We start from the raw sequence: 27,331 nt of genomic DNA on the forward strand, positions 1-27,331 counted from the left end.
TGCTTTGATTGGTTTAAAAGTTGTAGAGATTTAACTCTTGAAAAGAAACCTTTTTCCAAACAAAGCTGGGTTCCCAAGCTTGAAATTATACAGAGTGAGTCAAAAAAAGTGATTTGCGGCGCATGGTGCAAAATTGTATCTTTTTTGTGCAACTCTTCTGTATGGTGTTTTTACGATATTTTTTGAAAATTTGTAATTTTTTTTGGTAAGAAAATCCGCAAACCTTTTTTCTCTCAAAATCAAAAGTTCAGAAAAGCAAAAATATGTATATTAATTATTTCTATATTCGTATAATACAATAAATATCGAAATAAAAGTTCAAATATTTATTAGTTTTGTTGAAGCTTAACCATATCTCGGGAACCCTTTCACCGTTTCGGCTCAAATTTTGATTGGGAATTCTAATATTAGTGCAGCATGAGTCGACTTTTATGAGGAAAAGTTTTTTTTATGCAAAGCTGGTTTCCCAAGCTGGTGTATTCATAATTTATGTATAGCATAAACTTACTTTTCCCTTACTGTACAAGTTAACTGTAGTTACTGTACATGTATTGCATTTGTGCAGGCACTGTATTGTATTATGCAGGCACTGTATATTTACAAGTAGTGTTTAGGCACTGAACATGCATTATGGAGGCACTGTACATGTATTGTGCAGGCACTGTATTGTATAGAGCAGGCACTGTGCATGTACAAGTATTGTGTAGGCACTGTACATGCAATATGGAGGCACTGTACATGTATTGTGCAGGCAATGTATTTTATTGTACAGGCAGTGTTCATGTACAATTGTATTGTGCAGGCACTGTACATGCAGTATGGAGGCACTGTATTGTATTGTACAGGCACTGTACATATACGAGTAAATTGTGGAGGCACTGTACATGTTTTATGAAGGCACCGTACATGCATTTTGCAAGCACTGTACATGTACAAGTGTTGTACACGTATTGTACAAGTTGTTTGAAGATACCGTACATGTATTGTGAAGGCAGTGTATTGTGTTGTGTAGATATTGTACACTAAGGACTAATTTGTTCGGTGTCTGTAGAATTACGGTAATAAACTTCTATAAAAGCACTGAAACTATTTGTAAAAGACATATTTGTAATGAAATTTATTCTTTGTAAATTGGTTTATATATCAAAACAATCATTTAGATTAAAGTTGTTTCATATGTCTTAATCATTTTGATCAGCTGCAGCAAGAATGTAATGCAAGGAAAGTTAATTGCGGTCGTGTATACTCTGCGTACATATTGAAAGCAGTTCTCTTTGGGCGGAATTTGTAAACAAGAATAGATGCATCAGTGTTCGCTTAGTATCCGATGAGGTTAAAAGCATTACATTTTGATAATTTTGATAATTCACGTAATAGTTTTCTATGACCAGAATATTTCATTGATTTTTTTATGTGAAAGATGGATCCCATGTCAGGCTGTAACATCCGTCTTGTGTTTACATTACCGCCCAGAGACAGTACACTGCAGTACAAAAGATGCGTACACTTTTGAAATAACTTTCTTTGCATCTTTGAGCTGCAGTAATTATAACATTTAGGATTTGGAAAATGGAAAGATAATTATTTTTATAAAATTTGAGAAAAAATATATTATTTTATGAATTAGAAATACATCAACAACATATCTCCCTATAAAAGCATTTCGTTGGAGCCGAATATTATTGGACAATTAGGAGGAGGGAAGTTTGAAGTTCGGCCGCAGGGAGAAGAATTTTTCAAAATTTGACCACCAGGTGGAGGATAGTTCAAGGTTTGACCACTAGGTGGAGGATGATTCAAGGTTTGACCACTAGGTGGAGGATAGGTCAAGGTTTGACCACTAGGTGAAGGATAGTTCAAGGTTCGCTCACTAGGTGGAGGATAGTTCAAGGTTTGATCACCAGGTGGAGGATAGTTCAAGGTTCCACCACTAGGTGGAGGATAGTTCAAGGTTTGACCACTAGGTGGAGGATAGTTCAAGGTTTGACCACTAGGTGGGGGATAGTTCAAGGTTTGACCACCAGGTGGAGGATAGTTCAAGGTTCCACCACTAGGTGGAGGATGATTCAAGGTTTGACCTCCAGAAGGAGGACTTTTTGAGGTAGAGTTTCCAACTTTCCTTTCAAGAGAGTGTAAAGCAGAACTTGCTGAGCTTCCATTTACATCCGACCTAGACATTTTGAATTTTTTAAATAATAAACTATAGATTAAAACACTGTTCAAAAACTTTGGTTTGAACTGAACTGAAAGAATTAATAATAATAAAATAATAAACTGACAATTTAGTTAATTGTCGTGTCCAACCAAACCAATCATATCCCGCACAGTGGTGCCACTAGTCTATTCCAATTATTAAATGATTAGAGCTTAAAACTTTAGAATAATGCTTAAAATTGTGGTTTTACTAAATCCAAGATTATTTTAAAACGCATTCGATATCCAAGAAAGAAGTTAAAAATTTAACCAATCAGCGGTGTCACATCAATTGAACTAAACATCGATTGAACGAACGTATAAGTTTTGGATTAATGTTAATTAAGACTAACATTCAAAATAACAATAGTCTTAAAATATGTTTTTTAATAATTTCATATTCACATGATTAAATCTATATTTGTTTAAATGCTCAAAAGCCGGCTTGTGAACAGCTAACTTTAATTCAATTGGATATTAGTCCAATTGATATAGCATCAGGTATCTATAATTGTTATCGAACGTAACTTTTATACAGTAGAAATATCTAAAAAGAGGATTATAAGAAGAAAATCAAAAATGTGTACATTGGATACTCAGATTAAGCGATCGTGATGAAGGATATCTCATTTAATAGTTTTCAGCTCTGAACAAGTTCACGGATATACTGAGATAGTGTAATCCCACCTAATCTAACCCGCCCATCATAACCTACCATAACTTGAATATCTATTTGTGCTATTCTAATTCTAAACCATAACTTTGCTATAGTTCTAGGTAAATGTGTAAAGTTTCTAATGGAGTTTGGTTGTATTTGATTGCCTTGATTCATACATAATTTAGCAATTACTTTATTAGTGATCTACACTCCGGGAAACACATTATGACATTTTGAAGAAAGCTTAATGAAGTATTAGATGTGGATTATTACCCAGGAAACCGACTAGAGTTACGATGGCGAATAATGTCAAAAAAAATAAATGTTTGTTTGTTTTAATAACCTGCTTATTGAACTTTAAAGATAAAAATGCTTTTAAAATTTCTTAAAAAGTTAAATTTGTAACAACACAAAATCAATTTTATTGATCCAACTATTTTAAAGTTATACCTATAACTGACTAGATAGCGTTCAGCGCTTGATACACGGACACCATCCAGTTTTAATCTTCCTGTATCCGTTACTCCGTTTCTCTAACATACAATCACATTATTGTCATTATATAGAATATTAGAACTGTAGAAGAGGATTATCACTGGAACCTCAGCTCCGGTTCAAATGAAGTGATTGCAATGAATAATAATTGTCTGAAAATATTTTTTAAAAAGTAAATATTTGCAAATTATCTTTTTTCCATCTCATGATCTGAGTTCGTGTCACTTTTGCCCAATTTTTTTAAATGATCTTCTTTGTTTGTTTATTTTCCTGTGGTTTTTAACAACTTTTTTATCGATATTGATGGTTATTATATCGTTAGACCGAAATGTGAAACTAACATCTACTTTTTTTTACTCTACGGAGGTTTGGTCCATCACCATCACCGAATTTTAAAAGTGATATTGCAATATTCGTACAATACAATAAAGGATGCTTTGATGATATTTCAAAATTTTACAAAAAAAACTTTTCTCGGACATCTTTAAATGATTTGGCAAACTGAAACTATTATATTAAAAGCAAAAACTAACTTGTAAAAAACTAAATACAATTGCTATTTTAGGTTTGCCCACAGTCATAGAAATTATCTACTTTAAATTTAATGTACAGTGTTAACCAGAAAACTCTGGAAAAGGAAGACGACTTCTTGACTCAGGTTATGAGTTTAAATAGTCAAATAAGCATTGGATACAGAAAATGTTCAGCATAAACAGACCCATTTCACATAATAATTTAATTTATTAGGTGTCTAGTATAACTATTTGCCTTGAACAACATCAAATACACTCAATTATTGCTATAAAGTCGTCTTCTTATTTCGGAGTTTTCTGATTATCACTGTGTATGCAGAGGAAACATTTAAACCAACTTATTGTTCCGCTGGCGAAGATGTTGGGTAAAAAATCTTAACTTTTGATGTCTGACATGAGGGAGGGAACCCCCGGACGCCATCAGCCTCTGCTATGCAGACACGAGCCTCCCAGATTTGCTAGGCAGACCTAGCCTCCAATATGCAGACCAAGCATCCGCTATGCAGTGAACGAGCCTCCACCATACAGAACAGCCTTTTATAAATCTTGGTTTTTATGTGTAATGAAAAATGTTAACAATTTTTTTCATTACACATAGTATGCATGAGAGGTTTCTCAAAGATGAAAAGTATTTATCAATTATCATAAATAGTTCCTAATTATGACTAATTTAAAGTGGTATATAAAACTTTAACCATTTTTAAAAAAAAAGAAAAATATTTAGAGAAAAAATTTGAATTGAACTTCATTTTATTTTTCATAATCTTTGATTTAAGCAATACCTTTTTTTGTAGTTCAACTTAAATCAAGAAAATTTTCATCATTAAATCTTAACATTTTTCAAAAAAAGGTATTGTTTAAATCAAAGATTACAACAAAACAGACTAAATTTATTGCAGAAATATTTCTCCAAATATCTTCCTTTCTGCGTAAGAAATGAATAAAGTTTTACTGTACATCTTATAAACCACTTTGTGAGTCCATGTATGTTTTTAATCATGACAATCAATAAATAAATCTAATCTTTAGTAAAATTTTTATGCCACATATGTCAAAAAAAGATTGTTAACATTTTTCATTACACATAAAAACCAAGATTTAAAAAAGCTGTTCTGTATGGTGGAGGCTTGTTCACTGCATAGCGGAGGCACAGTCTGCATAGCAGAGGCTAGGTCTGCATAGTGGAGGCTCGGTCTGCCAAGCAAATCTGGGAGGNCTCCTTCCTGGCATGTCGGAGACTTTAATATTTGCAGTGTGGTTTGGTAAAGACAGAAAAATAGGTAATTCTAAAGAGAACCATAAACGTAAGAAAAAGTATACTGAACACAAATTGAACATTTGTTTCAGAAGGTTTATCCTTTCTGGGTAACCCTGTAATGTTTGTTAGTTCTGGCTTACCTTTGTATAAAAGGCAGAAAGCACAGTAGAAGTTTCAGCTTTTGATGTACACAATGAACTTTGTGTACCTACTGTACATATTTTTGATACGGTATTGTTTAAATAACACACTTCATTTTCATCAGTATCAGTCACATTTGACGTACTGAGGGGGGCACTAATAATAATCCTTGCCCCATCTGTGTTATTTTTCACTGCACCGTTTGTACCAGCTATACTTGAGGTATTTTTACTTGTTGTTTCTTTGTTGACATCTTCCTTATTCCCCGTGATGACGACTGTACTAGACAAACGGTCTGAACTTGCGGCATTGCACTTGATATCAGGGTTGGCTGGGCTGATGCTATTTGAGGAGCTGTGAGTCACAATTGCACTAATTTTGGTTTGAATTTTACTTTGCGTGCTTCCTGCAGAACGTAACTTATGAAGAGCTAGAAAAAATATATATTTAGTTCATATCCTGCATTGTAAGGGAATTTGAAAGAAAAATAAATGAAATGTTTTCAAAATCCAGGAATCTAGATTATTATATGAGATGAAATGAATCTTCTGAAATTAAATTTCTAAGAAATTTCTGACTTAAGCTTAGTAATATGATGAATATATTATTTTATTACTAGCATGAAATTGAGGGATTTATTCTTTGAAGGAATGTCAGGCAAAATGAAGTGACCCTTTGATTTAAAAAGGTGCCACATAACTAGTTTAAAACTTTGAAAGAAAAAAGTGTCAAGAGAATTTTCCCAAGATGCGTTTCCTGAAGATGTGAGAAGAGTTGACACGGCAAGTTTCTTTTCTGGATATTCTTCAATTAAGAAGGATGGAAGATTTTTTCTTTCTTCACTTTTTGTTTCATGAAGGACATGCGTTCTATCAGAGCAGAAATCTCGCTTCCCTTCATTCAAAGGTCAATAGATATAAAAAAAAACAATTCTCAAATATTTTTTTTCCTGGCTCAAAGAACTATTTTCAAATTTCTCTAGTTTTGTTTGGATACTCGGATAGATTTAAATTAACATTCAAAACTTTTCCAAAACCCAATTAAAAAAAAAAAAAATTTAGTCTTTGCTTTGGAAAATCGCATTTTTTTATTAATGATTTGGACTGATGTTGAAGATTTGTATTTCTTGTCTCCAGGGACCCCCATCCATGACTTTTTTTTGGAGATATCTTCAGCAGTATTTTTGAGGCTATTCTAATTTTTTACTTTTCTAACTAACACATGCCCCTCAACTACCTACTGCCTGAAAGCCTTTTTATACCTTGACCCGACTAAATCTATGTTTAGACCTACTTCCGGTCATTGGATTTAAACTTTTTATAGCTCTTTGGAAAGCCTTGAACAAAAAAAAGCAGATTGCACAATTTATGCAAGAAATTTTGCATAGATTTGTGCCTTTAAAGATGACTTTAAAGATAATTGATATTGTTTTGCAGATAATTAAAGTAGAGTCCAAGGGCTTTTCAAAAGTGTATCAAATGATAAAGATTTGTATCACAATAAGGAAATAAAGGGGGGGCCTTGACCCCCCCCCCTAGACGTCAACCTGAATAGGGCTTAACAGTCATCTTCATGTGATCGCAATTTGGATCTTTTTATGAATTATATTGACCCATGCCTTGCTCAACCAGAAGGGTTCTTCTAGTTGATTCTGAAGATGCAGCAGGATAGGAAGCAGACGATAAATCCTAGAAATTAACCATTCCTTTTGTAACATTTTTTTAGTTTTTTCATGATAATCTTTAAATTTTTAAGGTTTAAATAAACAGCTTTAGTTAGGCCTGGGGAACTTTCCATCATACGGTGAGGGCTGTTAATTTATATGCCTAACCCAACCTGACCCAAAATGCTAAGAACCTTATAATATTTTTCTCAAGAGTTGAATTATAATATGTATTTCAAGATATGTTTTATTTTAAATTTTTCAACCTTCATTTGTAGATTTAAAAGTATTATCCGAATATATCGATGCTGTACTGTACTGTACTGTACTGTACTGTACTGTACTGTACTGTACTGTACTGTACTGTACTGTACTGTACTGTACTGTACTGTACTGTACTGTAGATTTAAAAGTATTAGCCAAATATATCGATGATAAACTTTAAAAGTAAATGACATGTAATTTAATTCAATACATTGTGGTTACAGAAAGAGCTGAGTTTTAAATGATATTCAGTAAACATAAATCAGAGAGTAGATGTTCAAGAACCTTCAAAAACCTTTTATTTATAGAAACCATTGTTGCAATTTCTGTGACTTTTACAATAATGATTTATTTTATTATTTTCTGAATACTCAGTGAAAATACATTTTAAAGCTTAGTTCAACCTTCAAAGAAAAATCAATTCTTACGCTCTCTGGAAAAAAAGATTATTTTTAAACCAATTTTGTAGGGCTAAAAATAGAAAAGATACAAAACAACACGAAATCATAGTTTTATATTTACTTTTCAAAAATTTGAAAGTTAAGATTGGTCTTCAGAAAATCTATGAATAATACTGCTATTAGTTTAATTTCCTAGCTTTCTCTGCATTTGTTTATCTTTTTAAAAAACTGGTTTTCTAGGAAACAGATGAACCAGGACAAATATTGCAAGTTTTTTTACCTTAAGGGTTTTCCTTTTTGGCACGGTCTTGGAACACTTCTGCACAGATATTGGAAGGCAGCATGAGAGTACCCTTGCAAATGCTCTTAAGAAAACAGAATTTTAAAAAACTGCTTGTTCTATATGCAAAAGCTGAATAAACAAAAAACTTCTAGAAAACTAAAATGGAAACCAACAAACGGAGTAAAATTACTCAATGCAGAGCAATGATATTGCAAAATAAGTTGTTGTAAATGCATTAACTACTCCTCGCTAATAACATTGGAGGTTTGCGCCTGTGCTTATTATGCATCAAGAGATCAAAAAGGTTATCAAGGACATTATGATAAAGCAATTATATTTTGAAGATATTATTTATAACGGTAACAGATATATATTTCTCACGCTGCCCCTGCCAGTAAAAGTAAATTCAACCTCTATGAAGCATAAAGTCTGACCGCGTCAACCTTTTTGCACCGGCTAGTCCTGTCCATAGAGCTAGTTACAGTACAAACTGGGAGCGGAAAGGTTGACCCGGCTCGGAAATTCAAATGTACTACGGCTGCCCGTGTTGTTCTTATGTTAACATTACACAGGGTTTATAATGTGTACCTTAATTTCTAAGGATAATATTAAAATAATGCGAATTCCTGTCACTAGGGCAATAAGTAATTTTAGTGTCGCCATATTAGTGAGCGCCATGGGTTTCAAACCCAAACTAAGTTTGTAAGCGCCCCCGGGTCAGAATTTTGACCTTCTAGGATTTTGAATAATTGATTTGACAAAGAAAGACTGAATAGATTCTGTACAGTCGTCTCTAAACTATCATCATTTGTTGATAACCCTGTATTAAAATAAAATAACAAACTTGTGAAACTGCTCTAATTTCGTTGCAAATTTATGTATAAAATTAGTCACCACCAATGTAAATAATAAAGTTGTGTCCTGAATAAATAAAGTTGTGTCCTGGCATCTATGGTACTTAATAATTTATGATTTATAGGAGAGATTTGTAAATAAAAAATGGCCCATGCACGGGAAAAACATATTCATTCTGACCCTTGTTTCTGACCCTTTCCTTGTTTTGGAGGATAATTTGGTAAATTTGTCTAATTAAGTTCACCTTCTAAACTCTAAACTGCAGGACGCATAAATGAATGGATTCATACAGCTGTTGATCCAACCCAACCATGTGACAACTCCAAGAACTACTTCAGGATTCTAGATATCAATTCAAGCATAATAAAAGGTTTATATTTTATGTTAAGAAATAATAAAATTTATTGGAGAAATAATACAAATTATTGTTATTTTCAGAAAAAAAAACTAGAAGCTATATTTGATAATGGACCAAACATTTCCGTAAAAATTCAAGAACAATTAAAAATGGCGAAATTTTTATATCTTTTAGTTTTCATTTGATTTTATCTCTTTTAGTTACCATTGGATTTTATCTCTTATAGCTATTATTGGATTTTATTTCTTTTAGTTATCATTGGATTTTATCTCCTTTAGTTATCATTGGATTTTATCTCTTTTAGTTACCATTGGATTTTATCTCTTTTAGTTACCATTGGATTTTATCTCTTTTAGTTACCATTGGATTTTATCTCTTTCAGTTAGCATTGGATTTTATCTCTGTTGGTTATCATTTGATTTTTTAAAAAAGTTTCAGTATTTAATTACGTTAACATTTTCATGAATCTCTAGGACTATTTTTTTGCAATTTGATGCGATGCCGGTAATATGTTTATTTGATCTTCATTTAGTAAAATGATTAAGAAATGATTGTACCTGTATACAAGATGAGCATATGCCTGCAATAATGTTGAGAATAAAGAATGGTAGCCAGCAGATGATAAAAACTCCCATAACAGTTCCGAGAGTTTTGGCAGCTTTAGCTTCCTTGGTGAACATGGACTTCTTCTTTCGCCGCCTAAAAAATAAAAAAATGAAAAGTTAAAAATTTGAAAAAGTTGTGAGGACGTCTCATTGGTGCTTTCCTAGCAAATATACTGGAAAATGTGGAAAATGAAGACGACGTTGAGCAATTTTTTAATGTGTTTTTCTAAAGCAGATAAAGCTTGAAAAACAATTTGTTGAAAGAATTGGGTCTGGTTCAATGTACCATGGCTGTGTTTTATGTTCGTTGGACTTTCAAAATCACTATCGTAAAAGATTCATTTTTACATTTTATTGTAAAAAATCAAAACCAAAAAACTGCGGAAAAGGGAGACGACATTTAAGCAATACTTAAGTGCATTTGATGCTGTAACAAGGCAAAAAGTTTCACCACAAGTAATTTATTGAATCTTTAATTAAATGAAAAGGTTCTCTTTATACTGCACAATTGCTGTGTCTCATATTCATTGGACTAAAGTCGTCTTCTTGCTGTACCTCGTTCTGGGGGATACAGCGCTGTTATTGACACTATTCTGAGGACCAACTCCATTCTTAGCTCCAGCTCCTCCTCCTCCTCCTCGGTGTATCCTAATATGTATAAATATAAACATATCCATAGACACAGTGTTTCGTCTTATGAGGACTCATCAGTATGGCTCAATTCATCAGTTTTTGATTTTGCAGTTGGCGGGGCTTGAACCGTGAATCCTTGGATTACGTAATACGTATAAAACACGCTAACAACTGCTCCATCAAACCCTGATGATTGGGTAATGAAATAGGTACCAGAGAGCTCAACTCGCTCAACCAACTCTTTACAAGTTGAGGGCCTTACAAAATGCTAATTAGAGTGCTCAAGTTTTTAATTGACAAGGGGGGAGTAAAAGTTTAAATATTTTTTCTAAAAAACACAAAATTTTCAATTTTTAAAAGCAATATTTCCAAAACAACATGTCTCACCTTAAAGTTATTTCTCCCGCCCCACCGGAGGAAAGTTGTTTTGTTCCTAAAATATTAAAAAAAACATTTTCAATTAAGTTTTTTTATTTGATTAATTATAAATCGAAAAGGGAAGAAGAAGAATAACCTGAGTTAAGACTTTTATTGTATTCTCTCGCCGCCTAGAAATAAAGAAAAATTACATTAAAGGGAATTTAGGCAAAGATAACAGAATATGTGTTAGAGTGGAATTTACTAGAAAAAAGTGTAAAACGGCCTTTTTGTTGTACTGTTTCCATACTGCAGGTGTACTTCACATATTTGTGCTAAATAACCTTTTGGGCTCTTATCATCAATTTATAGAAAATCTAAAATTGATATTAAAAGAAAACCAAATTATGAAATGGGTTGGTTTCATAATTGACCAATGATCATTTCGCATAGACTCTTTGCCTTTCACTTTACAAACGATGATTTTCCGTTATAACTTTAAATCAAATGATGTTTTTTATCCACCTAATTCATTTTATAAAGTTTATTTAAGAGCTTTTAAAAAATCGAAATTGAAATGGATAGTCTGGGGAAAATACTGTATTAATGTACTCTACTGCATATAATTTGTGAACATTTACATGATTTGTACACTTTAAACTCCCTTTCAGGCTGAAAGGGACTGACAAATTTCATACCGAGGGATTAACTAAATTCCACTCTAATATATATCCCATTTTCTTTGACTGCAGGCGTTTTTCTAAGTAATCCTCCATTTATAAAAAATTACATGCCCGATTTACATCGGTATCCTCAGAACCTTTATCTGAGTAACAATGATGAGGATATCGACGATTTGCTATCTTTAAAAGCATAAATCTGAGCATCCATTCTAAAGAGAATCTACAATGTAAAAAATCAATTTTACCTTTAAAACATGGATATCTATTTCTTGCAAGATCAGACCAAGGTTAAAATAAAGCTGATGTGAACTGAACGTGCCATTTTTTAAACGGAGGTAAACTTGAAATTACGTTTACAGTCCCTTTAAGTTTTATATTATTATAAAAGATTCTACAAGAATTTTAATTATATTTTTGGTTAAATGGTATCAAATTTAAAGTTGAAATTAAATTTCTAAAATTTGGATGAATTTTCATCTCGTTATAAAAGGAAAGTATCATCTGTTATATCATTCAGGGATTTCAGGGTGTCCAAAAACATGGGAATGAAGTGACGACGTGCGCGGTATTATCTTGTGAACACAATTCAAATTAAATATTTAACACCTAAAACTGATAGTCTAACATTTTTACTTTGGAGTCTACCATTCTTACACCTTCAAAATTGACGGAGAAATTGATAAATTTGTCCAGATTCCAGATTCTAATTCATAAAATAACAAAATAAAAGTCGATTTTGAAGGTACAAAGTAGGATGACAACATAAATTTGATTTTTTTACGATCCGAGTTGAATATTTCAACTTTCTAAATTTGTATGGACGCTACGTTCTTCGGTATTAGTAGTTTTTAACTATTTTCTCCTTATAGACGCAATAGCTATACAAGTAAGATAAGTAGCAATCAACATTTTTCAACTATTTTCTATTATCAACTATTGGGAATAAAAAACTATTTTCAACTAGCATCTTAATTCTCATGTTTATTGTTTATGTAAACTATGTAGAAAAAAATATATAGTGGATTTAATATATTTACCTGAAATATTCTAATATATGTAAACACCATTACTGTCAACGGACCGTAGAATGAAACCGTGCTAAAGAATTATAACAAATAAACTTTTGCACTTAAACATTTTTTAATTTGTGGATAATTTTTTTTTATATCTGCATATATCTTTTCAATCTCAAATATATTTCTGTCCCGTGGATTAAAAAAATGTTGAAAATGAAGGAGAACCGCCGATTTTCCATTTCAACATGGTCTTTGAAAAAGATACAGTGTGACCCATAAAACATGAGACTTAAATGACAATCTAAATATCTTTAAATCCTCTGATTTTTTCTGTGACAAATGTAATGAAAAAGTCTGCTTAAATTCAACACAGCTGCAGTCGTTTATTCTTTTTGGGTAGCCTTGTATCTGATTTTAAAAGAGTAGATCATCTCGGTAATTAGATCAAGCATGTTGTTGTACCTTGTGGGCTGTTTTTAATTTAAAAAAACTGTCCCTTTAATATATTTTTTGTTTGTTAATTTCCTTGAAAAAACTAGATAACCAACATCCTCGGTAAACGGACATTTCCAATCAGCTACCTCTCCTACACATTTTCAGGATTAAGGAATAGAATCAGATTAAGGAAGAAATTAGACATAGAATCAGATTAAGGAAGATTAGAAATAGAATCAGATTAAGGAAGAAATTAGACATAGAATCAGATTAAGGAAGAAATTAGACATAGAATCAGATTAAGAAAGATAAGAAATAGATAATTGGATTAAGGATAAAGATAAAGATTTTAGATGGATTAAAAATAGAATCGTTTGGAATCGAAATAAGATTAAATAAAATTGGAATCGGATTAGGTTATAGGATTAGAATCATAATAGGATTATTAGGTTATAGGATTAGAATAATAATAGGATTATGATTAGGTTATAGGATTAGAATATTAATAGGATTATTAGTTTATAGAATAAGAATAATAATAGGATTATTAGGTTATAGGATTAGAATAATAATAGGATTATGAATAGTCTATAGGATTAGAATAATAATAGGATTATGATTAGGTTAAAGGATTAGAATACTAATATGATTATTAGGTTATAGGATTAAAATAATGAAAGAGTTATTAGGGTATAGGATTAGAATAATAATAGGATTATCAGGTTATAGGATTAGAATAATAATAGGATTATGATAAGGTTTTAGGATTAGAATAATAATAGGATTATTAGGTTATAGGAATAAAGGATTATAATAATAATAGGATCATGATTAGGTTATAGGATTAGAATAATATTAGGATTATTAGGTTATTGGATTAGAATAAATATAGGGTTATGATTAGGTTATAGAATTAGAATAATGATTAGGTTATAGGATTAGAAATATAAAGGATTAGGTTCACTCAAAAAAAGTATATGATGAATTAGAAAGAGAATCGGATTAAAATTGATTAGTAGTTTAACTGTAAAGAAATATTTTCGGATTAAGATGGATTAGATGTAGAATCGAATTTAGAAAGATTAAAAATAGTATTGGATTAAATTAGACAAGAAATAGAATAGGATTAAGATGGATTAGATAAAGAATCAGATTAAGATAGATTAGAAATAGAATCGGATTAAGATGGATCAGAAATAGAATCGGATTAAGATGGATTAGAAATATAATCGGATTAAGATGGATTAGAAATAGAATTGGATTAAGATGGATCAGAAATAGAATTGGATCAGAAATAGAATCGGATTAAGATGGATTAGAAATAGAATCGGATTAAGATGGATTAAAAACAGAATCGGATTAAGATGGATTAGAAATAGAATTGGATTAAGATGGATTAGAAATAGAATTGGATTAAGATGGATTAGAAATAGAATAGGATTAAGATGGATTAGAAATAGATCCGATTAAGATGGATCAGAAATAGAATTGGATTAAGATGGATTAGAAATAGAATTGGATTAAGATGGATTAGAAATAGAATCTAATTAAGATGGATTAGAAATAGAATCGGATTAAGATGGATTAGGAATAGAATCGGATTAAGATGGATTAGAAATAGAATCAGATTAAGATGGATTAAAAATAGAATCGTATTAAGATGGATTAGAAATAGAATCAGATTAAGATGGATTAAAAACAGAATCGGATGAAGATGGATTAGAAATAGAATATGATTAAGATGGATTAGAAATAGAATATGATTAAGATGGATAAGAAATTAAACTTAATTAGAAAAACAATCGGATTGAATAGATAGGAAATATAATCAGATTAAGAAAGATTAGGAATAGAAGTGGATAAAGTTAGATTAGAATAGAATTTTATTATGAAAAGAAACGGATTAAGATGGATTATACATGCAATCGGATTAATCTGTACCAACCTGATGAAGTAGACCTCCACCATATAATTGCTGGAAACGAGATAAAACTTGAACAAATCCAAACTCCAAGGATCAGAAGAACAGAACGCCTAATCAATAAATATTTAAAGAGACTGTAAGCGCAATTTTATGTGGTCCTCCATGCAAAGCTGGGAAAGTTCGAATCAAGTTTTTTTTTTTTAACTGATTATTTCAACTGTCGTTTCGTCGCAAACAGCAGTGATTTGCGCATTTACACTGCAGGAATCCAGTTAGGAATTATCAGTATTAAACACTTTAAACCTAGAAAAACGACAGTATCTTCTACATTATTGAGCAGAAAAAGGTTGTGAATCAGAAGTTGCTATCTTCGCAGGAAGGATCACTTGAAATTACGCTTAGAGTCCTTTTAATAAAATAATTAAGTCTTTGCCGCAAAAAATATGAATTAAAAATGTATGCTATGATCAAATGAGTTAAGTTTGAAATATAAAGGTTTACACCATCAGATTGCAGAGATATAGGGATTAGAAAATCAGATCAAATCATCATGATTTGTCTACACAAATAAGTAAGGTAATTTATATTTTCAAAAATGTTTTCACCTTTCACTCATTTTGGTTGGATAGGCGAATGGATCTGTGATCGCCCAGTAGCGATCTACAGATATCACACAGAGGTTGAGGATGGAGGCTGTTGATGCCAGGACATCTAGACATCTCCATATCTCACACCAAGCCAACCCAAATACCCAGGCCTGGTTCATACCTAGAATAAACTAGTATAAAATAAAGTACAGAACAGCGCAGTACAGCAAAAAAAATAAATAATGGAGATGTTAAATAGCTTACATCTTTATTTCTGGAAATATATTTCGCCCTGCAGTACAGCTTCTTTCGTTACAAAGATATAAGTTCATATGAAAACTGTTAAATCAATAATTAGAAATAAAACTCCATTAAAAATCGCAAGAAAACTGCACATTACACTGTACAAAGCAGTACATAACTGCAGAGGAAAGTACAATATAGTGAAGTACATTAATATACAGGGTGTCCCACGAAACATGACAGTATGCAGGACGACTTGAATGTCGTCTTGATTTTTGATATAATTTGCTGCGTTTATTTGTCAACCTAATTTTAGAAGTAAATTTCTAGAGATAATAATCACAAAATTTCCCTTTTCCTGCCATTTAAAGACTAAATGTCACAAATAAATTCAAATACCAAAGACGACTTCCAAGTCGTCTTGCTATTGTCATGTTTCGTGGGACACCCTGTATTACACTATAAACTATTAATTCTGCTAGATCCGATGATAATATTTGAATTATCAAAGGTTTAAACAATAAGGTTGCTAAGATATAAGAAATAGAAAATTTGAGTTTTTGGCAAAGACTCAATTCCCTCTTTAATTCAATCTAAAACTTGGCCGTAAGATTATAAAAAAGATGATATTCTCAAAAGTACCTCTATTTTTGGATAAAAAGCCACTTATATATTCTCTAGAGTGAGTTGGCTTGGAGTAATTGGAAAAGTGATATATTCTATTATGCAAGATATAGCCTATAGGCAAACAGCATCTTATATATGATGTAATAATGGTAAATATTGAATATTAAAGTTACAAGTAGGGCTGGAAAAAGTTCCGTTAAAGAAACATAGGTTTTCGGAAACAAACGGAAGAGTCCGATAGCGAACGGCAAAACTGTTAATTTTTAAATCGCTGAAGAAACAGACTAGCCATTTTTGGAAGAAACAAATTAAAGGTTGAAAAAAATATAGATTTAAAAACAGTGAATTTCTTTTTTTTTCTGCTTAAAATCGCATTTAACTTAAGTAATACTGTAATAGACCATTAACAGCTGCGCCGTTCACAATTTCATTTACCGTTAACCGTTAACCGTTAACCGTTAACGCCAACACTTTTGTAATAACTTATAATGGCTGGAGCCATTAATGGTTGTTAAAATTTTTTGTTAACGTCGTTAATAAAATTGAGATTCTTAACTTAAAAAAAAATGAAAATACCATTAACGAAACGAAGTTTCGCTCTTACCCTCTAATACTAACGGCCACCTAAGATTTTATTTTAAAAACGGTTTGAACTTTGAAAAAGGTGGAACGTGCCCATCCCTAGCTACAGGGTGCCCACCGAAACATAAAAGTTCAGCGAGGACTGGAAAATCGTCTTTAATCTTTGGAATAATAAGGACATTCATTTGTCAACTATATTTTAAAAGTAGAATTCGGTATTAAGAAAATACTCATAGTGTTGGCTTTTTTTAAATGCTGTCTACTTTCGCGCTTTAAAGATTAACAGAGAAAAATTTCGTTCAGATTTTTACAATTTCGGTGTTAATCTGAATAAAATTCCTTTTATCTGTAGTTAGTTTGATTAAGAAAGCACATTTTTGAAATGTTAGGTCTACACGGATATTTTGAAATAATTAAGTAAAGAATTTAAACTTCTAAAATTATTTTACAGATCAAAGACAATCTTAAAGTCGTCTCACAACTGGCTCGCTCAGTTGTACAGTTGACACCCTGTAAGAAAAATAAAAATAAAAATAATTTTTTTTCTGTGGATTAAGTATAAACGCTAGAAATGTTTGTTATTATTATTTACAAATAATTAGTATGATCGTTAGGTTTAGATTATTAAGGGGAATATATAATGATGGAGGGGGGGAGGGGCTTATAAATGATGAAAAAGGAGGGTCTGCGTTGAGAGAAATGGCTATGGGTTTTTTCATTTTTATCAACAAAATTTAAAGAATTTTAAGATGAGATGATATTCTTGGAATTTGTGATGCTCTGTAAATTTGCTTTTAATACATTTTCCAAGACTCATGCTCTGACACGAATTATAAAATGATTAAATTATGGTGAAGTAAATTAATTGTCTCGGTTTGCATCTTGTAGTAGAGTAAATATTTAGCTCAAGGAAGTAAAAGCAAAATTTTAGACATATAAAGTTATAATCTCCGTCTGGGTGTCTACAGGTTTGGTGTTTGTTTGTTGGTCCGAGGAGCCCATTGACCGATTTGCCTCAAATGTTGAGTGGGGAACTCGGGAGAACCACAAGAATGTTTCTGAGCTTGGTATCGAACTTCTTTGAGTAGGTCGTAATTTCGCAAAAATTTAGTTTCCTGTTAAAATCGACCAAGTTCGGGTAAACGGCAATTAGAGATCAGGATGCGGTTTTATCTGATTAGAGATCAGGATGCGGTTTTATCTGATTAGAGATCAGGATGCGGTTTTATCTGATGCAAAGTAGTTTATACATTTGTTCTTTAATTTAAGTCACATAGTATTGTAGTTTTTTTTTAGAGTAAATTCGAATATATGTACATATATTTTTATATATATGTATGTACTGTAAAATGCTTTTAGTATTTACTGAAAAGTAATGCCCATTTAGTTTCATTTCGTGAATTTTCAGGTTTGCATTTTGAGGGAAAACAATGTCTTAAAATTGTAATTGAAAAATGAATATTATAGGGTCCCCCCCCTTAGTTTCTCTTTACAATATGTTTTAGATAAAAATATATTTTTCTATCAATTGGTGTAAAAATAGTCCTGAATAAGTATTTTCTGTTTTTTCTCTTTGTAAAAATACAACAATATTGTTCAGATCTATGTTTCACGTGTATTTCAATGTGAAGAAAAACATGGATGAAAAACAAGCAATAAAAGGGTTCTGTATAGTCGCTCCTAAGTCCTAAGCCCCCTATAGGAAGCATTTAAAATCGACAAAAATCTCGGCAGAAAATATGTCATCCTGTGTGAAAATGGTTAATTTAAAGGATTCTAACCTTAAATATTTGTTCTTAAAGTTAAACATAATGTTATTAACATTGACGGTGTGATGAAACTGTGGAATAGGAAGTTGACTGTTACGGCTCTAATTGTGCATAAACAGATCCATTTTACTTAATTAAGTTGATTTTTAAGCTACTGATTAAAGTTTTATTGCTACATAAACTAAAAACTCTGATTCATCCGAAGTAATTAGATATAACAAGAGCTAGCTGTCTGTAAACTAGGAAGATAAATGTAAAAACACGCGAGGTTGCTTAAATGTCGTCTTCCATTTAACTACAGAGCTAGTATAGAATGCACAATGCACGCGTCAAACAAAAGGAAAAAACGTAAGAATTTTGTAAGTTTTTATCATAAATCCTTTTATAGGAGAGCTATTGTGAAGAACAAAAATGTTTTGAGTTTATAACATCTATCTAAACAAATTTGCTTTTCTTACACCTGTTCGTAAAATCAGAGCTGGAAAAGCAACGGAGTCACAAAGTTGTAATAGTAATGTCAAATGAATTTAACTTCCTCCTCAAGGTTTGTTTGCAGTGACAGATTTAACAGTTCAGTCCTTATTCCAAAAAGTTGTCACTTTGAATTACAAATTGACCATTTTAAAGGGAGTGACCGGCTATGTAAGGTAGTTGAACTGAGTATGCAGTGTTGTGGAAAACTTTTTTCGGATTCATTTGAGACATATCAAACTTTTTAAAGGTCTGTAAATCATGAGTTTGAGCGCAAATTCGACGTATAAAACTCCTACTTTGAGGTGGATACGTTTTCAGAATTAGTTTTTTTTTCAACTACCTTACGTAGCCGGTCACTCCCTATAAAAACATTGTTTTATACTTTTTGTCGGCGGAAGCGTTTTGAATGTATTAAAAGAGAACGCTGTAAGCACAGAGCAGAAGATATGAATAGAAAGAAATTTAAACAATCCCTCGGTATGAATTGTGTCAGTCCCTTTCGGGAGTTCAAAGTAAATGTTCACAAATTATACACAGTACATCACACTAATACAGTATGATCCCTGGACATATCCATTACAATTTCTTTGTTTTATATAGTTGTTAAATAACTATTAACGTGCAGTGTATTAGCTATAGGTGAATTTAAAATCATTATTTTCTTAAACATCAAAATGTAAAATCGTCGTTTGTAAATGTTAATAAACATTAACATTCCTCATACTCAATTTTAATATTGAGTATTTCAAAAATATTGGTTTTACTGATGTTTGATTACCTCAAATTATGAAATATATTTTTTTACTAAATAAAAACATCAAATTGTTTTTTATCGAAACTAATACTGAAATGAACTCGGGAATGCTTGACAGGCAATCAGAGAATTGATTTAGAGAAAAACAAATAATTTTTAAGAAAATGATGTTCCAGGGCCCAAAACGTTATATGGCACAAATGAGTGAAGTACACCTGCAGTATGGAAACAGTACAACAAAATAGAGTCGTTTTACACTTTTTTCTAGTAAATTTCACTCTATAATCTATTCTTTATGGCTGTAAGTTACAAGATTGTTGAATCATAGACTAAACGCAGTTAAATTCAAAATGAAGAACCCAAATACGTTTATAATAACCCTGCAGTTTGAGCAGGATGAATTCATAACGACACAGTATGATCCTCACAAATGGTTGATTTGAAACTTACATTACAACCAAAAATTCTCAAAATAAATTCATTCAAAAATATTAATTGTTTTTATGTATTGCATAGATATGTCTATATGATTAAGCTCTTCGCTCAAATATGATCATAGCCATACGGCTGAACTAAATCGGCTGACATTTATGTAGGAACCCCACTTGTACCCGGGGGTGATATAGGCTAAAAAAAAGGTTTAAACTACAGGAGATCTTAAATGTATGAAAAAGACAAAAAAAAATATTTCAGTCGCAACTTTGTTTTTAGAAGTTGAATAACGAAGCAACATGTACTATCATACATGATACTTCAAAATCCGGTTAATTTCAAGTACCAGGCCGCCTTTTAATCCGACAGTACACATAATAGTAGTGATAACCAATCAGAAGGAATTTTTAAGGTTAGGATTTACATAAACCATCAAAATAATGTTTTTGATATTTATTCTAAATCATTAATTTGTTAGTACTTAATGTATATCGAATATATCTTGCATAATAGAAATATATTCAGGCGTCATTAAACAAAAAGATGAATGTTTATGAATATATTTACAAAGATATATTCATATCTATAAATACTTTGCTTGTCTGTTTGTTTGTATCCAATAAACGTCAAAACGTCTGAACAGATCGGAACCAGATTTTGTGTGGGACATCACTTGACCCCAGGGAAATTATCTGTATGATCAAAATTTTAAAAATTAGCCTCCATTAAAATTCATATTTTATTAAATTTTAAAAATCCACGAAATTTTTCTTAAGATCCGCGAAATTTTTGTTGTTTTTGTATTGTGTATGTATTCAAAGCGATAATGTTCACAATTGAAATAGAGGATGGTCGCGAAGCGCCCTGGAAGCCTAGTAAATCTATATTTATAAACAGGGTTTCCCACATCATATATTTGATCGTGCATAGTTAAAGATTTGTGATTTTCGGGAATAAACAGAAAATCTTAGAATATTTACTAATTTTAAAAAAGTATAAGGTTTAATATAACAAGTTACATATGCAGAAAATAAGAAGTTATTTAAGTATTCTGAGTATCAATGCTAATGTCTAGATTTGACTGTACCTTTACTTAAAGTAAAATTGTCGAGGTCGCTCCAGTTGAGGTCAAAACTCGAGTTCCCAGAATAGTTCGAGTCAAGGAGGTCAGAGGAGAAGGTGGAGTTCGATGAGAAGAGTGTGTCGGAGGGGGAGGACGGGTAGGAGGGGGAGGGAGAGAAGGGGGAAGGACCAAAAACATCTTCTGGTCGACGCCAGGGCACTAATGTCTACAAACAACAAAATTTTAATCATCTAAAAAAACTTAAAAATATCGAACTACTTTTTTAGAGATTCCTCTCTATTTTGACATAATCAGCATGGTATCAACTTTGTTCATCAAGTTTTTCATTTTCATTGAATATTTGACTTTTCCCTTCTCTCTCGGGTTTGATAGGTAATCCCATTTCCAAAACATTTCCAAAACTAAAAATAATTTTGCAGTTCAAACATTTTGTTCAAAACAGAATGTGTCTAAATTTAGATTAATAACAATACAGATAGAATACTAAATGTCGTCTTTTCAAGATGCAGATGTCGCTTTTCTAGATTTATGGGTTTTTCGTTCATAATAACTCTGAGGTAGAAACCCAAAGAGTTACGCGCATGCTCTCTCTCTGTCTTGTAATTCAACGCGGCATGCGAGTAACTCCTTTTGGCTTCTGCCTCAAGGTTATTGTGAACGAAAAACCCAAAAATCCAGTGCTCTATCCGTAATAGTTATTAATCTATGGTTAAAGTCCTTAAAAAGGAAAAGTTTAAAAGCAAAATAAAATGTTATTATAAAAATCCTAACCTTGATTTTATTCATAAGTTTACCCAAGCTTAAGAACGCCGAGATACCTGAAAAAAAAATTTAAAAAATCTAAAATTAAAACTTTCAATTTGACCATTTGCTTACAGAGGTGTACGGTGTGATCAAAAAGTATTGCTAAACAAAACTTAGGGTTACTGTTATAAGAGTTTTAGCCATGTATTTTTCTTTTAAAGTTCACTGTATCTAATATTGGAATATTTTTCAGATCAGTTGATGTCAATCAAATCTTTGTTGTATAATGTAAGGAGCGTTTTCCCGAAATTAAAGCAGCTTGGTTTGTCACAGCAAGAAAGTTTTCAGAATGGTTTCAAACTTTATTCATCAGAGTCTGTTTTTATTTACCCTTTAAGAACGATCAAAATAGAAGAGAGATTGGGCATTGAATATATGAAGGACTTTTCTTGTTTTGATTTACATTTGAGATCCACAATCAATATAATCTGCACTCTTATATGCCGAGTTCATTAGCGCCTAATCCAATCAGGGTTCAGGCATGTGTTTGGTGTCTATTCTGAACCAAGAGAAATATTATGGCGGTAACATCTATCTTTCTATCTATCTCATTATCCAATCAGAGTTCTGAATCCTTGTATAGGCGCTATCAGTAAATGGAAATATTTACTTCTTCTGATACTATAGCGATCCCTGTGTCCTATGTCAGAAACTTTGGGACAACTTGAACCCAGATCTTTTTAATTTTCAAATCTTGCTCTATACAACTTTGTTCACAATGTAAAATCATTTATCAAGCTGTCTGGAAAACATATTTCTTGAACCCTTGTTATACATGGTTTAAACAATTTTCAATTTTTTTGACCAATTTTGGGGTCTTTTTTGGTCTTTTCCCGTCCGGACATGTCATATTCCTTCAAATATTCATTTTTTTCCTTTTTAACCCCATAATACCATCCTTAAAATTCACACAATTGTTTAAATAATTTGAGCCGCGGCTCAAAATGGATTGATTCTACCTAAAGTTGTATTGCATTTTTCAAGATTTAAGCCGACGCTCAATTGAAACCGGTTTTTGGCAGATTTAAGCCGCGGCTCAAATTCATTAAATTTGGACACTGAATTATGTTTCAGAGGCCAAATTTAAAGAATTTTGCCCGTGGTGTAAATTTAAGTCGCGACTCAAATATGGTTGGTTCCACATAAATCTGTATTGATTTTTTCAAGATTTAAGTCGGCGGTCAATTAAAACTGGTTTTTGGGTGATTTGAGACGTGGCTTACATTCATTAAATTCGGACATAGGGCTCTACTTGGTTTTTTCATCGTCTAGTAAAAACATTTTTTGGTAACCGAGCCTCCACAGTGTTCTCTTTGATTAATATATACAGTGAAACCCTTAATAACGAATACATCGAAAGAATTCATCAAATGTCGTATTCATCACTTTCTTATGATGGAATGTTGCAGATATTTAGTTTTTTAATTAAATGATTATATGGAACTCTTTAAAACTGTTCCCGCATATTCATGGCTATTTATTTATTTTCGCAAATACTGAAATTTACGTAGTATAGTATAAAACCCGTTGAAAAATTGTCAAGACGACATTTGTTAAATTCTTCCGATGTAATCGTTATTAAGGGTTTCACTGTATATTCCAGATATTCCTATGCTGTGACAACGCAGCTAATCCACCTTTATGAGAACACTCCTTACATCACAACAACAATCTGATTGACACCAACATGGCCAAAAAATGTATCCGGTATAGATATAGTAAAGTTTAAAACATAAATTTAGGAAAATTTTAGCGAAACTTATTGATCTGCACATCTAGTATGCTATCATGGAAGAATTTTGTCTCAAGTTTTCCAACAAACAAAAATGATCGAATCCCTTTATTTTTGTAACCTGATGTTGTAAACCTTTACAAGGTTAGATTATTTGACTATTTGAAATACCAAATGTCTACGTTATTGGGTTTAAAGGGATTAGAAAATCAGAGTTTGTGGGTAGAACATATTTTATTTCGTGAGTTTCCATTAAAATCATTTTATACTTTTCATTACAATTGGTCACTACAGGGTTACCCATAAAGGATGAGACTTTACAGACGACTGTACGGAATTTATGTATACTACAGGATGTTTGCCTGCAACAATTTTTTCTATTCTAAATTATTGTAAAAAGCCGTTAAAAGATTGTATTTAAGGTAGCAGATTCAATTTAACTTTTGGATCGTCATATTATCTGAGTTTAAGGTCGTCTCTGTAATCTCGTTCTCTGTGGGCACTACTCAAATATTAGGACTTTGAGCTGTATCATTAATCTGATCATTTTATGTTTTTCCTTGACCAAATATGTACATCCAAGAAAAATAAATACATTAGCTAAAATTTACTTGATTTGAGGGTTAAATAGCTTTATGCGCATATATAGAAACATGATTAAAAAGCACATTTCAGCTTCTCCCACGGTCAGCTTTAGTGCTAGCACTTTCAAAACGTTTTCAAATTAAAAATAAAGTCATGATCAGCATTTTTCTTTATGGGTTTTTGAATGAGAGGCAAAGATTGAACTCATTTTTCTTTTTTTAGTCAGGTCATAATTTTCACAATTCTCGGATGATTTTGTTGAAAATATGTAGAAACCTATGGCAGGAGCATTTAATAAACAAATGAATAAATCTGTATATCATGTTTGTAAGATAATTTATAGATGTTTTTGAAAGCTCTACCTCTAAATCTGACCATGTTAGATTTAGTTCTCAATGTGAATTAACAAATATTTGGTCAAAGCCAAAAATCTAGACCTAGCAGTAGTTAAAAAATTGAAGTATTTTGTGTGCTTTTAGAAACTTAAAAAAACCCTTTATTTTCACAAATCATCGGAGACAAACCTGATAATTCTCCCTTTTCGTCTAAACTCTGACACGGGCTATAGACTGTTCTTTCGAGGTTAGACTACTTCAAACTAAGAGAGGGAAATCTGAACCTCACAAACATCCTCTTACGATGGTTTCATCCCCTCCGCGCCTCCCATCATACTCTAATCCTCGGATTTTTCGTTGATTTACGGTTTCAGGTTTACTCAGGGTTTAAGCACTACTTAGAGAACCAATCCTCTCAAACATTACAATGTAGGTTTACTCAGGGTTTAAGCACTACTTAGAGAACCTATCCTCTCAAACATTACATTATAGGTTTACTGAGGGTTGAAGCACTACTAGAAGCACCTATCCTCTCAAACATTACATTATAGGTTTACTCAGGGTTTAAGCATTACTTACCTATCCTCTCAAACATTACATTATAGGTTTACTCAGGGTTTAAGCACTACTTACCTATCCTCTCAAACATTACATTATAATTACAATAAATAGCTTTTGAAACATTTCGGGGATTTTTTTGTTTGATGATTTCTTTGTTGTCATAAAAAGTCATAGAACATTTTTATCCTAACTTGCTAAAACCGTTCTCAGTAAAGATTTTCACATTTGGCTCAGCCGTTCTGACGTAATTATTGAATTCCAAACAAACCAACAATGAGGGTGTGTTAGGATTGGTAAGATGAATACACTATTTCTTTTATGTATTGTATCGTTCTACACAGTACCCCTTTTGACTCTTTGTAAACAACCCCCTTATGTAAACACATTTATAAACAATATTTGTGATATTTGTATTTATAAACAAAAAATTAGAATTGTAAACATGCTTGTGTCCTTTTGTCCTATTTATTTAGGCTTAGTAAAAGTTCAGGTTTACTAATAATTTATGTTTACTAATAGTTTAGGTTTACTAATAGTTCAGGTTTACTTATAGTTCGGGTTTACTAATAGTTTAGGTTTACTAATACTTTAGGTTGACTAGATTTATTAATAGTTTAGGTTTACTAATAGTTTAGGTTTTCTAATAGTTTAGGTTTACTGATAGTTCAGGTTTACTAATAGTATAGGTTTACTAATACTTTAGGTTTACTAAATTTATTAATAGTTTAGGTTTACTAATGATTTAGGTTTACTAATAGTTTAGGTTCACTAATAGTTTAGGTTTACTAAATTCACAATTTGTTTGTTTATGTTTTGACTGCATAAAGGGTACCTAGAAACATAAGAAAATTACAGTATACTAACAGAGCAAACTTGTCCGTCTTCACTGTTCATCTTGCAAAGCCATTATGGAAAAATCTTTATTGCCATTTACCGTTTTTGTAAAATAAACTTTAGCAGCCATAATAATATTATGTCTTTTGAAATCAGTTATTATAATGCTAATTCATAACAAAGACGATAAAAAATTCGTCACTGAATTCCCATACTTATTGGGACACCTTGTATGGTAGTTAAACTGAGAATGTAATATTGTAGAGAGTTTTGAAGGAATTATTTGAGACCTTTGAGACGTTTTTACGGTGCATATTTTTCAGCAAGCAAGCAAATTTAATCTTATAAAATCCTTATTATAGATTGTTCATTTTTGATAAATGATTTTGAGAATCTGTTTGTTTTTAAATTATTTAATAATGACGACGAAAAATGTAGGAAATTTCTACAGTAAACTATTTAGTTGTTTAGGAACAGGTTGAGAAAATAAAAATTAATCTTAACATCGAAAATAAGTAATCTTGATCAGTTACAAGTTTCTGTAATGTCTCATTTTTCACAGACATTTTCTGTAGATTTCCGGCCTGCAATTTGTTTCTGAGAGTTTACATTTCAAGGAATTATCATTTTTTCAAGTTTTAACTTAAAAAGATTTAAATACATACATTTTTCAGGACGTGGTTAGAATTTTGAAACACACAACTTTGAAAAAATGAAAAAAAAAATTGCTGGAAAACTAAAATGCTGTGGCATGGAAAAGTTGTGACTCAAGGGGCACAAGTTGTGGCGACTGGCGCATGAGCGCCTGGCTTCCCCAGCACTTTTGATAAAACTTCTTAATATTAATTTTAGATTTTCTATAAAATGATGTTCCAGGGCCCAAAAGGTTATATAGCACAAATATGTGAAGTACACCTGCAGTATGGAAACATTACAACAAAATGGTCGTTTTACACTTTTTTCTAGTATTCTATATTCTCTTTGGGCACAAGTTGTGGCGCATGAGCGCCTGGCTTCGCCAGCACTTTTGATAAAAAGTTTTAGCAAAATTCGTTGGGGAGATAAAAATTTTTTCGCAGTGTTATAAAAGCAAACCGTATCAACATCAAAATCAAAAATAAAAAATTATTAGACGGTAGTTGGGGTAGTAAGGGTAGTTGCCATTCAGATTCA

The 27,331-nt window shown here is 31.7% G+C and overlaps 1 protein-coding gene and 1 long non-coding RNA gene across 2 annotated transcripts; both read right to left on the bottom strand.

Annotated features, from left to right (window-relative positions):
* Window positions 1-1,452: 1,452 nt before the first annotated feature.
* On the bottom strand, window positions 1,453-15,521 carry LOC111705853 (uncharacterized). The gene is made up of 15 exons (XM_023478545.1): window positions 15,361-15,521; window positions 14,777-14,865; window positions 12,922-12,982; window positions 12,418-12,478; window positions 10,855-10,888; window positions 10,728-10,773; window positions 10,263-10,355; window positions 9,660-9,801; window positions 8,989-9,086; window positions 7,887-7,971; window positions 6,897-6,966; window positions 6,035-6,172; window positions 5,278-5,684; window positions 3,302-3,384; window positions 1,453-2,170 (listed from the first exon to the last, which is right to left on the bottom strand). Exons 1-15 carry the CDS (start codon window positions 15,519-15,521, stop codon window positions 1,651-1,653), a joined length of 2,088 nt encoding a protein of 695 aa, XP_023334313.1. The 3' UTR covers window positions 1,453-1,650.
* A 5,795-nt stretch (window positions 15,522-21,316) lies between these two features.
* LOC111705864 (uncharacterized) lies at window positions 21,317-26,097 on the bottom strand. Its single transcript, XR_002766088.1, has 3 exons — window positions 24,953-26,097; window positions 22,079-22,125; window positions 21,317-21,512 (listed from the first exon to the last, which is right to left on the bottom strand). It is a non-coding gene; the product is annotated as an uncharacterized LOC111705864 (long non-coding RNA).
* Window positions 26,098-27,331: the final 1,234 nt, after the last annotated feature.

This window comes from Eurytemora carolleeae, unplaced genomic scaffold (genome assembly GCF_000591075.1).
Source record: "Eurytemora carolleeae unplaced genomic scaffold, Eaff_2.0 scaffold684, whole genome shotgun sequence".
NCBI lineage: Eukaryota > Metazoa > Arthropoda > Copepoda > Calanoida > Temoridae > Eurytemora > Eurytemora carolleeae.

Excerpts from the sequence above, each read along its gene's own strand:
- LOC111705853 (XM_023478545.1), bottom strand. The coding sequence starts at position 15,521 with ATGAACCAGGCCTGGGTATTTGGGTTGGCTTGGTGTGAGATATGGAGA. Across the intron at positions 9,087-9,659 it reads TATGCTCATCTTGTATACAG|AATCCTGAAGTAGTTCTTGG; the intron begins GTACAATCATTT and ends ATTGATATCTAG. Across the intron at positions 5,685-6,034 it reads AACTCTTCTCACATCTTCAG|GAAGCACGCAAAGTAAAATT; the intron begins GAAACGCATCTT and ends TACGTTCTGCAG.